The following is a 14,243-nucleotide window of genomic DNA, read 5'->3' on the forward strand; positions in this document are numbered from 1 at the left end:
CTGGAAAGGCTGGGAGACAAAACAAATGCTACTCCATCTCATTCCTGGCCAAGTATCAGGCAGACCAGTTGGGAAGCTTCCACTCTCATCAACTGGCCGAGACACAGAAGGTTACCAGGCTGATCAGGAAAGGGGGCTGGGAGATCTGTATGAATCAAGACATAGGGCTGCATCCAGAGAGCTTTTTCACTCTGTCATCCAATTCCTCTCCTTACTATAGCCCACGTCCTACATGACTCAGGTCCCATGATCCCCAGCACAATCTTTTTGGTGGTCAATGGGGACCTCTCAGGGATGAAAGGAGGCTGGTACAGAATGGTATGGAAGGCAGCATGGTATAGCCTGATCTTGTCACATCACAGAAGCTAAGCAGGGTCAGTACTTGGACTGGAGACCACCAAGGAAGACTCTCCAGAGGAAGGCAATAGCGAACTATCGCTGCTTCTCACTTGCCTTGCTGGGGTCACCATAAGTCAGTGGTGACTTCACACATAGAGAATGGTACAGAGTACCAGTAAGAGAGTGGTTAAAATTTACCTCCTATCAAGCCACCTCTCTAAGAAAGACAGCACCAGTAAGGGTAGTAATTGAAGGAAAGGATTCACATCTTTCTCAACTCGGGTTGCCAGGCCTGTGCCTGGCAATCCTGGACACTTTTGGGAGTTGGGCATGGAGAACACCATATGATGCGATGAACACAGAAGTAAACATCACTATGCGGCATGACACTCTTGGAATTTCCCCAATCTCTATGGTAAAGACCACCGAGATTGGAAAAATTCCTAGAACACCATGGACATATGTGATGTTATCCCTGCCTAATTTTCTCCCACTCTGAGGTGGACAAATTGGGGCAAAGAGGAAGCCTCCCCTCAACAATGGTTTGCACCTATAGAGGGAGATCCCTCTCACCCCTAGACCTAACCTTGACAATGTTTCCAGTTCTGTACACTGCTTGGCTGCATGTAACCTGAATGATAATTTATGGAGAGAAAGATTGGAAAGACAGGGCCATGGCCTCTAGGGTGGGCAGCAGACCAGAAGAGGCCTGCTTTTGTACCTCTATCAGCTCAACTTGCAGAAATCAGCTGGTGAAGCTTCCCAAGACATGGAGTAAGCACCAATAAAAAAGCTGACAACTTTCAAAGTCCTAGATTGTACTAAAGTGTCTATTGCTTTTATACCAACGTATCATGGCTTCCCACAGAAGTATCATGGTAACTGGAGTTTGTTAGATACCCTTAGGTCCCCTCACAGAACTACAGTTCTCAAGTTTCCCTTGGGGAGAGGAAGCGTTCAACTGGATTAAATTTGCAGTGCCAGCATGCTCCCTATTTGAGAAGGGGGCTTTACCTTATAGCCCTGCTTGCGGCAGAAGCTGAGGCATACTTGCACCGTGAGCTTGGTGGAGGTGCCACTGCTTCCGCTCAGCGCCGGAGGAGTCCCAGAATCCAGGAAGCAGCCGACATAACCAGGCACTGGAGAGAACGAAGGATTGTAGTCAGACGATCTCCCAGTATTTCTCTCTTATACTATATTCCCAATGGATTCCCATCCCGATCGCTGATTGGGTGCACTGTTGTGAGAGTGTTGTCTAGATCTGGAAAACTCTGGGTAAAATCCCCCACTCTTGCCTGAAGCTCACTGGGTGACCTTCTCTCAGCCTAACCTAACTCACAGGGTTGTTGTGAAAGAAACATGGAGAAGGGGAGAATCATATATACCACCCTGAGCTAATTGGACAAAGGGCAGGATAAAAATGTACTATGATGATGGTGATAGTGATGATGGTGATTATACCTACATAGCTTCAATACAGTATCTGTCACTCTCAAAATATCAACTGGGCCCTGGCAAATTTAATTTCTAAAGTGCAACTCGGTAGAATCGTCTCTGCATATTTTTCTTTGTATCTTGTGTATAAGAGAACCAGTTTAGCATAGTGGTTAAGAGTGGCAGGACTCTAATCTGGAGAGCTGGGTTTGATTCCCCACTCCTCTGCTTGAAGCCAGCTGGGTGGCCTTGGTTCAGTCACAGCTCTCTCAGAGCTCTCTCAGCCCCACCCACCTCACAGGGTGATTGTTGTGAGGATAATAATACACTTTGTAAACCGCTCTGAGTGTGATATTAAGTTGTCCTGAAGGGCGGTATATAAATCAAATATTATTATTATTATTTATTATTAAGATACAAAGACTTAAAAACACACACAGCTGAATATTCAAGAAAGGTGGACTAGAATATTCCTGAGAAGGCCTGGTCCCTCCAGGCTCCCCACTCGCATCTGGTCATATTCCTGATGTAACTCTTAGCTGGACACTCTGGGTCTCCTTCCTCTTGTTGCCTGGCAACAATCTCTCCTTCCCATTGGCTGCCCAGCCTCTCAGCACTCACTGTGGCAGGTAGGGATGTCGCAATATTTCCAGTAGATCCCTTCCTCGTTCTCAGAGATATAACACCATGGCTGCACATCACCATCTGGGTTCCGGCAGTAGTTATGGCTACCCAATCCCCATTCGCCATTGGGGTACTTGGCCGTGTTGTAAACATGCTCCCGTGTCTGGTTCCAATAGAGGCAGGGCCGCCCAGTGCTCTCTAGTGAGGTCCGGTTCTGCGTTCCTCGATAATCAGCCCCATTCACCATAAAACATTCGGACAACTCTGGGGAATGGAAGAAAAGTGGGAGAAAGAGATGGTCAGTGGAACAGTGTCCCATAATGTTCCCTTGGATTATCTCAATGGTACTCACTCAGTGGCTTGAGAGCCATATGTGACTCTTCTGAGCACTGTTTCTCAAATGGGGTGCCTGCCCCACGTTTCAGGAAAATGGAGAAGGACCTTGCCAGGTGGGACACATCATTGGCAGTTGGGTCTCACCTTGAAACAACCACCTGTTTGTAATATGTGAATCGTTCAGAGGCACAGGGGCGTTTTTTCAGTTCATATCGCACGAAGAAGCCGCCAGCGTTCCAGGAGCCTGCCGCTATTTTAAGGCAGTTTGGAAACGGCCTAAGTGTTTTGCATCCACTTGATCTCTGTAAGATTGGCTGGTGTTATTATGGTTGCATTGGAGACTGGAAGGGGAGAGAAAGGAAACTGAGGCTGGAGATGCTTATCTGGAGGCCTTCTAATGAGCTTGCCAAAGAATGGAGCTTGGCTAGTGTAGTGCCAGGCTCCACTACACTGGGAGGCCTCTGGTTCAAATCTTACCACAATTCTGAACTCCCCAGTTTGCCTCAAGCAAGTCATTCTCTCCCAGACATCTCATCTGCAATGTGGTGGTAATAAAGGTCAAATGACACCTGACAGAGTTCTGTAATTGGAAATTCATGCCAGATGTGCTATCTGGCCCTTCTCAGACAGTTATAAGCTGGGTTTGGTCAGAATACAGGGAAAGGGAAGAGTTTAAACCTACCTTTCCCCAGTTCTGCAACCCTGATCCATATCAGAGCCAGCATGGCTGCTTTTAGCAAAATAACATGTTTAGAGTTCCACTCATAAGTCTCCAGTGTCAGATACAGGCTGGCCTGAATATTTCCTACCTTGCAGGTCCATTGCAAAGCTTATAAGGCACAGTACCTGAAATGCTTTGTACAATGAAAGAAATTATTACTGCAAGGAACTTCCTGACATGGAAGTCTCCATTACTGCATTACACCAGCTCTGATAAAACCCACAAGTCCTGATTTCTAGTGCTCAGTTTCTAGGAATAGAGATTCTAGGGTTTCAGAAGACCTGGAACCATGCTCTTGAAAGCCTTGGTTCCTAATGTCTGCAGATCAAGCACAGTCATTGGACCCCATAAAATAATTGGCTACTTTCCTAACCACCATAGATGAAGTTGGACAATCTCCAACTCATGATAACGAATTTTTAACTGCTCCTAATAATGGTTACCTTGACCTCTTGCTGATAATAATACATATTTGGAGATAGTATATGATTGTCACACTTTTATCCTGCCCTTCGAGATGCTCAGGGGCACTTCTTTCCCATCCTCCATTTTATCCTCACATCAACCCTGTGAAGTAGGTTGAACGAATCAGTGATTCAAAGTCTTATTTATCAGACCAAGCAGTAGAGGCTGGCCATGATTGGTGCAGTCTTGGAACTTGATTACTTTATCCCCTTATTTGATCTCGAACAGTAACCATCCTCACGGATAGCTTAAATCAATAAGAGTCCCCCTTCACAACTGGCCCAGCTCTATCTACAGTCCAAGAACTGGACCGTCATCACAAAAGCATCACTCAATTGTTTAGACAAAGATCTGCTGCCTGCCTACCCTGGCACTAAAATTCCCAGGTGGCACTATGAGAAGGTGGACGTGCCAATTTAAAACTCTTGAAAAAGGCGATTCTTGAAGAATCCTTTGTGGATTTTCTTAGCTGATGTCCCAAATGCAATGGGGGTGGTAGAAGTTGCCAATCACCATGTAATACTCATGTTAGGTTTCTGCATATCCCACAGGATCACTGAGGAACAGGCATAGATGGGGTTTGTTTGAAGCATCAGCCGCATGCAGCTTTGTTGAACAGGTTCATGAAGAAATCATATGTATAATTTCCCTTGATAAAGATATTTTCTAAACATGTCTGGACTGCCAATACTTGCAGGTGTCTTTTTCATGTGTGCTTCAGCATCTCTCCACAGCTGTTTTTGATCTTCCTTTTATGTTTGTACATCTCCCAAACACCCGGCATCCTGTCTCCTTTTCTGCCAGCCCCCAGTAGGAACACCAACTTTGTAAAAAAGTGTGCCTAACTAGGAGCCCTGGGTTCAAATCACCACATTACCATGGAAGCTTGTTGGGTGATCTTGGGCCAGTCATTCTTTCAGCCTAGCCTACCTTACAAGGTAGTTGTTGTGAAGATGAAAGGAAGGAAAAGAAAATGATACTGTAATCTGCTTTGGGTCTCCATCAGGGAGAAAAGTGAGGTAAAAGTAAATAAGCTTCTGCAAACCTTAGCATTTGGTTGCATTTGTTTCTGTGTGGTAAAAAATTTACCTGCCGATATCTTTCGCTCAAGCTGCTGTTAAAGGCACAAAAACAGACCAGAGCGATTTTTTTCCCTGGTCAATTGGCAACCCTAGCCCAAGAGAACAGGCCTGGGGAGATGGGCAAATGAGCAGATTCCTGATCCCACTGGACCACAAATTAAAGCACTGGGTGAAAAACTAGATCTGGTGGCTGAGTTCCAGAGGGGAATCATATTATTAGGGAAAACACTGTCCCCCTGGGCCTGTTTTTAAAAAGGAATAATGGCCTGGATCCAGCCAGCTTTTCCACTGGTGAAGAGGGGAAAAGGGAGTCCCATCTGACCAGCAAAAAGGCTATGCTGGAGTCATGGGGCCTGCATCACAAAAGCCATATGTGAGACAAGGGCTATAATAAAGATGGGCAGAATTTAGCGAAAGAGCTGGCTAGATCCAAACTAAGGCTTGGAGCCATTCCTGCACCCCAAATATCAGTCAGATTTGCAGGACTTGAAAAGACCTGTGTAGGGAAGGACTCTCCCATTCTTTGAGAGTTCACAAGGGACTTTCAGCTGCCCCTCCTCTCAACTCCCCCCCCCCCATGCGGAGCTGGAGGAACATCAGAGCAAGCGTGACAAGACAAGCTTGAAAGAAAAGAGGGACATGTCCCAAGGCTGCCTCCAGGGTGGGGGCCAAAAGAGATTAGAGATGCTAAATGTGTAATCGGTTAAAGCATGCTAAGACTTTGAAGATTCAAAGGGAATCGGTGTGGAGAGTGTCGTGTGAGCCTTGGCTGTAGGCAAAAGAAACACAGGAGACCTTTTTAGATCTTACACTTGGGGAGGAGGGGATGGAGGAGGATCAAAGCCTTCAAAGGCACATTTAATCAGCCGTGCCAAGATAGTCAAGTGCAGGCGAAGCTGTGGAGGGAGGAGGAGGCAGATAGGATCCCCCCCCCTCCATTCATTCCTTTGACCTCTGTCAAGGTCAGCAGTTGGTCCTTTTGACCCAAGAGTGGGTTTCAAGCTAGTCCTCATCAGCTATTTTTCAGCCCCAGAGAACTTCTTTTCAATCCCCCCAAACTCATGTAGTGGTTACAATAAAGGACAGAGCACTTCTGGGCATGCATAAAGTGTTTTCTCCCTCCCTCTTGATATATCATAGCCTGTCCTCTAGAATCAAGGAGGCAGAGATGCCAAATCAGAAATTACGGTTGAAGCCCTCACACCTGTTGCTTTAAAAATTCAGCAGTGCCCATCTGTCAGGATTGTGGCCAGCAATGGGTGCTCTGTGTATATGTATTAGGAATGTGAAATAACCAAAAGTATAATCTGGGGGATAAGAACAAGATTCTCAGTGGTCAGAGGAAACAATGTCAAGTGCTTGACATACCTCCTTCCCTTTTCTTAGGAACAGCAGAAGCAATATCCATTTGCCCAAATTACAAACCCATGTAAATGTGCCCATTTAAAACGGACTGCAGAATGCAAAGGTTATAGATGCAGAATCTGGACTCTATACATCTCCCCTTTTTGCATAAACCTTGTGCAAATCCTTCAAGCTCAAATCAGGCCCAATACCAAGTGTCAATGTAATCTGGTCTGTGGGAGAGAGAGAACGCACCCCCACCCCACCCCCACTTCAGGCCACGGGACTGTGAGAAATATCCATTTGCTTTGTGTCTCTCACAAAACCCAGAAGTCCTGGCTCTGAGCTTTCCGGGTCTGATCCCAGACATATTAAAGACCTTCCACAGCTGGGAATAGACTCAGGAGTTTTGCTTCCCTTCCCTTGTCACCATTTCCCCCGCCCCAGCCCAAACCTCTCGGGGTGTAACCAGATGCTTTTCCAGCCAAAGCAGACCAGAGCCCCAAGGGGACAAGCAGGCCCCACCTGTTGCTCGGGATGGAAATAGCTGAGAACATAATAAACAGGTGGCTGATATAAAGCAAAAGGGGTTAGAGGCCGGAGGGAGAAGGGATGGGGGGATGTGGAGAAGCCGATGGAGGCCGGAGCCTGGCAGTCTAGCAGGTGGTGCCTGTTGGCAGCTGAGGCTTCTAGCGGTTGCTTGGGCCCAGTGGGGGGCTGTCTTGGGAGGGGGGGATGAAGGGGAGAATGTGAGATGGCCTTGAGGGAGTAGGGGGGCAGACAAAGAACTGGGGGGGTACATCAGAGGGGCAAATGGCCCAGGATTCTGCAATGGCCAGTGGAGGTGGGATTGCTGAAGAAATACGCTGTGAATGCACGCGGCCAGGGAAAATAACTCGATTCCGACAAACGTAGGATTAGTTATTTTGGGACCATTGTGAAAGGCTTCCTCTGCTGGGGCTGCAGCTGTCGAAAGGCCGAGAGGCTGTTCAGAAAGGGATAGACAAGAATTCAGAACATATCCTCACTAAATATATATCCGCATAGCAGGGAGTGCGTTCACACGGTTGTTTTCAAAGTATGTTTGTTTTTAAAGTGTGTTCCAGGGACCCCTGGAATTCCTTGGACACTTCTTCAGCAAGGGCATCAGTAATAGCAGCCAAGCTCCCTTGAAAATCCACCACTGATTTCCCCCAGCCTTGTGGGGATGCGGGAGAACACTGGGGCTGTTCTAGGCCGGGCCCTCACATACAGGTTGATAGTGTCAAGGCCTAGACCGTGTGGTGTGATGCGATGGAAGGTTCTAGCAGAGACCAGGGGCCAAATCCTCAGTCAGTCAGGAAGCTGGGGCAACTGGGAGCCAGGCTTTTCCTCTTAGCTGCATCTACCTCATTAGGGTTGCTGTGAGCTTAAAACAGAGGCGGGAAGAATAATGTACACTGCTCTGAGATCCTTAGAAGGGAGGCAGGATAAAAATGTAATCAACAGCTGTATGCCTTGAAACACACCTCACAATCCTCTGCCAAGAGAAGTGAGTCTGTGGCAGACACTCTGCTGACAAGTTGATGCAGAAAGTGTTATACCGTAAAATTTGAAAGGGGGGGAAATCTGCCTTGGCATGCTGTTTACCCACCCTTCAGCTCTCTAAAGGGAAAAGAACAGAGCCAGAGAAGCTATAAAGGAAGGAGCTTGGTGTGTGTGTTTTGTGTATACAAAAATAAGGAATCGTCTGAGAGCTGATTAAAGTATGGTAGCACATAGCATACGCAGCAGAATGAGGTGGTAGATGCTGATGTGGGTAGGAAGGATGATAACTTCTGCTGGCAGCTGTGGAACCCCGTTTTTTAAAATATTTCCCTATGCTAAAAAACCCTAACTGCAAAGAGAAAGCCAGCAAAGTAGATAAAGGTTCTTTCTCTCTGTTACGCTAATTTTCTGTTTCCAGGGTTTTTCTATGCAGGGGCAACATCCAAAGTGTTGTTCCCCACTCACAGTCTAAAGTGATACAGTCCGTAATCAACTCAGCATTTGAACCTCCTCCTCATCATAACAACCCTTTGAGATAGTTTAGGCTGAGAAAAAGCAACTGGCCCAAGGTCACCCAGTGAGACTCATGATCCAATTAGGATCTGAACATGGGTTTTCCTGGATCCACTTTGACACTCTAGCCCCTGCTCCATACTGACTCTTTCTTCACCCATGCCCAAATGACCCGTGGAACTCATTGTCGCATGTTATTATGATACCAAAAATTGTTACTTATTGACAGAAACGTGGACACTGCATTGACTCCAAAGGTATCTTTCAGTTTAAGGAAGACCTTTCCACTTACAAAAGGATTCCACCAAAACAGATTCTTTTCATGACTGAAAGAATCTTCCAGGGTTTGGAAGGGCACCTTTAGATCAACCCATTGTACAGAAAATCATTTCTTTTCCTTCCAGAGCCACCAAAGCACATCAAAAGCTTGAAGCAGAACACATAAATGGAGGGTTGTCATGATGCATAATACTATGATTTATGGAACTGTAACTTACTCTTTTATCATTATAATGATTTATGGTCTTGACAAATAAATTACTTAATTGCCACTTCATTAATTCGCTCTTTTTTTCGTAGAAGGAAATGGTGCAATCTGCCTACAAAGCCCTGTATGGCCAGATCTGGGCCTAGTATATTCTTTCTATCTGAACCTAGCCTTTCCAGAATTGCAGGGGTGTGGGCTTGCTTTGGCCCCTCCATTCAGATCATAAGAGCAAGGAGCAGACCTCTTCTCTGATGAGTTTTAGAAGTGAGGCAAGATGTTTTGGGTTTTTTAAATGTCCTTTTTATGAGCATGATTTAAAAAAAACAGCGACTGCGACACAGCGAATGTGTCAAATTCAAACTGGGAAGATCCATTCACTCAATGATTTTGGGCCAGTCACTTTCTTTCTCTCAGCCTAACCTACCGCACAAGATTGTTGTGAGGAAAAACTGGAAGAAAATCTGCACCATTCTGAGTGTCTTGAAACAAGGTGTGATACTAAAAGTGGAAGTAAAATCCCAGGGCTATAATTCCTTTTAAGAATCAGTGATTGGATTTACCAGCCCCAGCTCCCCAGCTGTATTGTGGGGATAATGATAATGCTGACTTTGTTCACCAGTCTAATTGGGGCACTTATCTGTCTAGAAGAGCGGTATATAAGCATGTTGTTGTTGTTACTTTCCATTCCTCAGACTTCTCCACCCATTCTTCTGAGTCTGAGATAGCAAGGTAGATGAAGCTTGATTTTACAGCATTTGCACATGAACACTAAAGCACATTGTGTGCAATCTTCCATTCAACACACTGCCCTAGATGACTGATCCAGACTTAACTTAGCTCTATCAGGTGGTTTCAAGTTCCGTACCATTTCCCTTCAAACCATATCTGGATTGGGACAGAGACTGTAGACTATAACAATGTGTACTCTGTTGCTGTAGGTATATTCCTACTGGAAAGTTCCACATCGTGCAATATGTCATGTCAATTTGCTTACATTTTGTTTTATTTTCAGGTCTGTATCAGATTTCTCCTTGTTTTTCTGCAATCCTTATCCTATTGAATTTTTATTGAATGTTTATTGAATGTCCCGGCCATTGATTGTATTCACCTACACTGAGTCTCAGTGAGAAAGGTGGACTAAAAATAGCACAAATAAATAAATTGCCCCTTTAAATGAAATGCACCACACAGCACAATACTTTCCACAATGCATAACCATGGGGAGGAGAGAAGTCAAAACGGTTGCAAACTGGCATGGAGAAAGATGTCCTGTCCCTTTAATAGAGGCATCATATGTAGAAATGGGAATCTGATGTTTTGCATGGCATGGAGATAAATAACATATCCTTAAACCTCTATTAAAGGAACAGGACACAATTTTTGCCAGAACAGTAGACAATCCTAGTAGACAGTGTAAAAACAAGGGTGATAAAAAGTATACTAAAGTATCTCTTTTCATCTATGAAACTTTGGCAGGTATGAGATTGTGTGTACATTGGAATGAGGTCCCTCTCCCCCGCCCCACACACACTACAAAACATACCACTTTATAAATACAGTCTGTGTCCTGCTTTGAACTGCACAGATAACCGATCTACAAGACACCTCTCAGCCTCAAAAAATGACCCAACCACCTTCAGGAGCCATCAGGCTTTTTCAAGACGGGATATCTTAAAGAGGAGTTGACTCAGGGGTCAGAGAAAACCTAAGGCACTCTGCAAACTACAACAGATGGGGAGAGAAAAACCCGCAAGATTCAGCTAATCTCTGAGGTCTCAAAAGACAGACAATTTGATCTGTGCAGTAGATTTCATTATAAGAGCAAATGATGGATGTCCTACAGAGTAACTTGGGTGAGCATGGCCAAGTGTCCAGGCCTGAAGGCAGTGAATCAGTTTTGTTTGCACAGCTATGAATAATTCAGCAGAACCAAGTATCTTATGGATATAGCCTACTGCTAAATATTCTGCACTAATTAATCAGTCTCCAGTAAGTACCAGCCCTCTGGTTCCATGTTCCAAATCATAATAGCTAATGGGAATCTGAAGCCCCAACTCACCCAATAAGCATGAGACCATAATTAACTGATAGAGTTCATAAACACAAGGTGGCTACTGGCTGGTTCAGTTTTTCCCCCTAAAGGGTTTTGTTTTTAGGAATATGCCTTGCCAGTGTGCATTCATTAATCCAGAATAACCTCAGTTCTCTCCTTGCAACCACCAAAGGTCCATGGGGGCAGCTCACACCCATGTACTACAAAAGCAGAAAAAAATGTAAATCTGTGCCGCTTGTTGTGGGTAACATAAGTTAAGAAGTAGCAAAATGAATGGATTTCAACAGGGCTTCAAAAAACATATTGCCAGCAGGAGCTGATCAAGCTGATATAGGTAAGCACTCCAAAACAGAGTTAAAAACCATCACTGCAAGAAAAGAAGGGGGTACCCTGGGAGGATAAGGATCAGAGAAGGAAAATACAGACGGAACTGCTCTCTGAAGCACAGCGCCCTCTGATGCCTTGCCAGTGTTGAAACAGGCATAGAAACTGTGGCTGGTTATGGGTAAGAGGACCAAGAGGAAACTGGATATTGCGCTCTGTAGCATCTAGACTTGCTAACTCCCTTTCCACTAGATTTTCATAAATAAGAAGAAATTCAGTCGTTGAATATTTTTTTTGCCATCCACTAATATTTGCATGTCAGGAAAAGCATTACCTGCTAGATTTCAGCTTTGCATCCAGCTGTTTAAACAATGTTTCTCCAAATGTGGGGGCTTTCTAGGAAAGGAGAAGTTCCTGGAGCAAGTGAAGGCCTCCTCCTCCTACCTCCCAAGACCTGAGTGGATTAGGTAGAAAATATCTGCCTCCCTTTTGGCCAGTATACCAGACTTGTCCAGCAATAGGTTCACAATGCCATCCTAAGCAAAGTTATACCCTTTCTAAGCCCACTGACTTCAGTGGACTTAGAAGGACGTAACTCTACTTAGGATGGCATGGTCTGTAAAAGAAGCAAGATGCTGGATGATGAAGTTGTTTGAACAGTATTTGTTCAAACTTTGATAATGGCTGTACTTTGTAACCTCTGAAAGAGAACTTTTGATCATATAATAAAGGGGACTGACTGACCCGGCTGCAGTACATTACCATAATGGAAGATCTTCATTGAATGGAGGGGGGGGGGGGTTGTTGTTGTCAGATATTGGCTCTCTCTCACCCAGTATGGTTGGGCAGTGGGCAATTCAAGAAGACACGTTCCTTTGTTCTAGTGGTAGTTTCCTGTTACCTGCGGTTTTATGGGTGGGGGGCGGGTCAGAGCTGTCATTTCCCCCTTCTGCTACTGGTATAAATACCCCCTATCCACAGATCTTTGCATGCAGTGGCAGGTGCCAGACGCTTTGCACATCCACCTGTGAAAAAGATGAGTGATGTGGCATTGGGGTGGGGGCTATTGGTAACACAATTTCAGAAGTGGAAGAGGGCAATTCAAAAAGTGCTGTGTGAAAGGAAGGGAAGCAGACACCTGCTCAGTCCCTTTGCTTTTCCCTAGGAGGAATTTTGGAGGAATTCTGGAGAATGCAAAAGCTTGTGTCCTATTGGCAGGGCTTAAGAAAGGGCGTTACATTGATTTTGTCTGTGGATTTTTCTTTGGACCAACCTGGAACTTCCGTCTCCATTTGTTTCTTGGTGTCTGGGTCTAGCTTCAAAACCTGTTTTCAGCATCAGGGCTTTAGCTCTGGAAAGTGTGCAGCAGTTATAAAAAAAGAGCTTCTGAACATATGCCAATAGTCTTTTTCAAGGCTTCCTCCCTCCTGGCAGTAGACCCAGTCCTGAACCACCCCACCAGTTTGGGAGCAGAAAGGAGACTTTCCAAAATGCAAAGCTGTGACTTCGGGACTAGAGTCCCCGCACCTCTCTATCTACTCTCTTTAAAGAAATTCATCCTGCTTGCATTGCTGTTAGCACAGAAGAGGTACCAGCTGAATCTGACCAGTGATCTATCTAGTCCAGCATCCTGTTTCACACACTGGCCAGCTGCAAAGTGGTAAAGTCAATGTGGGGGAGAGAATAACTAGAATTTATTCCCTGCTCTAACCCACTCCCTGGAAAGAACCCACACATTCTTTAGGATGCTACTGAAGACGATGCCGGAAGAGCTGACTCGCTCTCCCACACAATGTCACTTAAACCTTGGGATCACTTTCCAAGCTGACAGGGGAAGTGCCCAAAGGCCACCCCCTCCGGTAGGTCCCCTCTGTGGGGGGGGGAGCATCTCGCACTGGCGGGGAAATTCTCTTCCCCGCCCCTGCCGTCAGCACCACTGTGGACGGCATCCTCCTCAATTATAACCCTGCCCAACCTTGTTCAGCCAGTTCTAGCACTTGGGATTCCCATCTGACAGGTATCCTGGATAGCAGCCAAAGCAGTCTGGAGAGAGGCACAGGCCGTCTGGCCACGAAAGTGTGGGTGAAGGCAGACGGGGGGGGGGGGGGGCGACAGGCTCCCTCCTTCCAGAGACTGTTGACTGGGGTCCAGCAGCTGTCCTGGGGCCGAGTGTGAAATCAGCAGGGCTCCGTCTGTCTGCCGTCGGCAAGGGACAGGTGGCCACAGAAGAGGCTGGGGGGCTCATCGGGCCAAGCTGAGGCGGGGAGGCAGCAGGGGTCCTGCCAGGCCAGGAGAGGAAAGGGCCTGATGCCAAAAAACACCACCCCACTCTCCCGCTATCCAAGCAGCTCTGCACATGGGTAGTCATGCCCTTGAGCTTGAGAGCACCCCCCCCCCTCAAAAAAACCCTCACTGCCCTTTTGGAAAGCTCTCTAACATTCTTACACACACTTATGGACAGGGAGAGACAGACATACACCACAAATGGAAAAGCCAGGAGTTCTGCCCCCCCCCCTAGACCTGTGGACTCAGGAGTGTGGTTGGTTCCCCCCTTCCAGGTTAGTAAAAGAACCCAGGAGTCCTGCCCCTCAGTACACTGCAACTTCTTCCCTCTTCTGTACCCAGTTTCCCTTTCCTGCCCTGACCCAGTCACTCACCTGCCCTCTGGAGAGCCCGTGACCCTCGAAGCAGAAGCAGCAGGAAGCCAAAGACCACCCAGGGCATCTCTGGACAGAGTCACCCCTTTGCCCTGGGCACTGAGGCTGCCCCACCACTTGATGGCGCTGGCACAGCCAGGGTCCCAGCTGGGGCTGCAGTGGGTGGGGGTGGGGAGTGGGTCTCTTCTGTCAAAGTGCCAGCCAATCTGGGATCCTGGGAGATTGCTTGGCACTAGGAAGCTCAGAGAAGCGGGCAATCCCAGCAGCTCTACAGGATTCCTACTTTGGGGGTTGTTTAGCTGAGAGAGTCTCCAGCCATGGCGGGCAGGGGCAAGTG

The 14,243-nt window shown here is 46.5% G+C and overlaps 1 protein-coding gene across 1 annotated transcript in view; it reads right to left on the reverse strand.

Annotated features, from left to right (window-relative positions):
• Window positions 1–13,996, reverse strand: part of KREMEN2 (kringle containing transmembrane protein 2) — a 36,872-nt gene extending 22,876 nt beyond the window's left edge. Inside the window, exons 1-3 of the mRNA XM_054994708.1 lie at window positions 13,907–13,996; window positions 2,395–2,661; window positions 1,354–1,478 (exon numbers count right to left, since the gene is read on the reverse strand). Of these exons, the coding sequence (XP_054850683.1) occupies window positions 1,354–1,478; window positions 2,395–2,661; window positions 13,907–13,973 (459 nt within the window). The 5' untranslated portion in view covers window positions 13,974–13,996. The remainder of the gene's footprint in view (window positions 1–1,353; window positions 1,479–2,394; window positions 2,662–13,906) is intronic.
• Window positions 13,997–14,243: the final 247 nt, after the last annotated feature.

Source organism: Eublepharis macularius, chromosome 12, assembly GCF_028583425.1.
Source record: "Eublepharis macularius isolate TG4126 chromosome 12, MPM_Emac_v1.0, whole genome shotgun sequence".
Classification (NCBI taxonomy): Eukaryota; Metazoa; Chordata; class Lepidosauria; order Squamata; family Eublepharidae; genus Eublepharis; species Eublepharis macularius.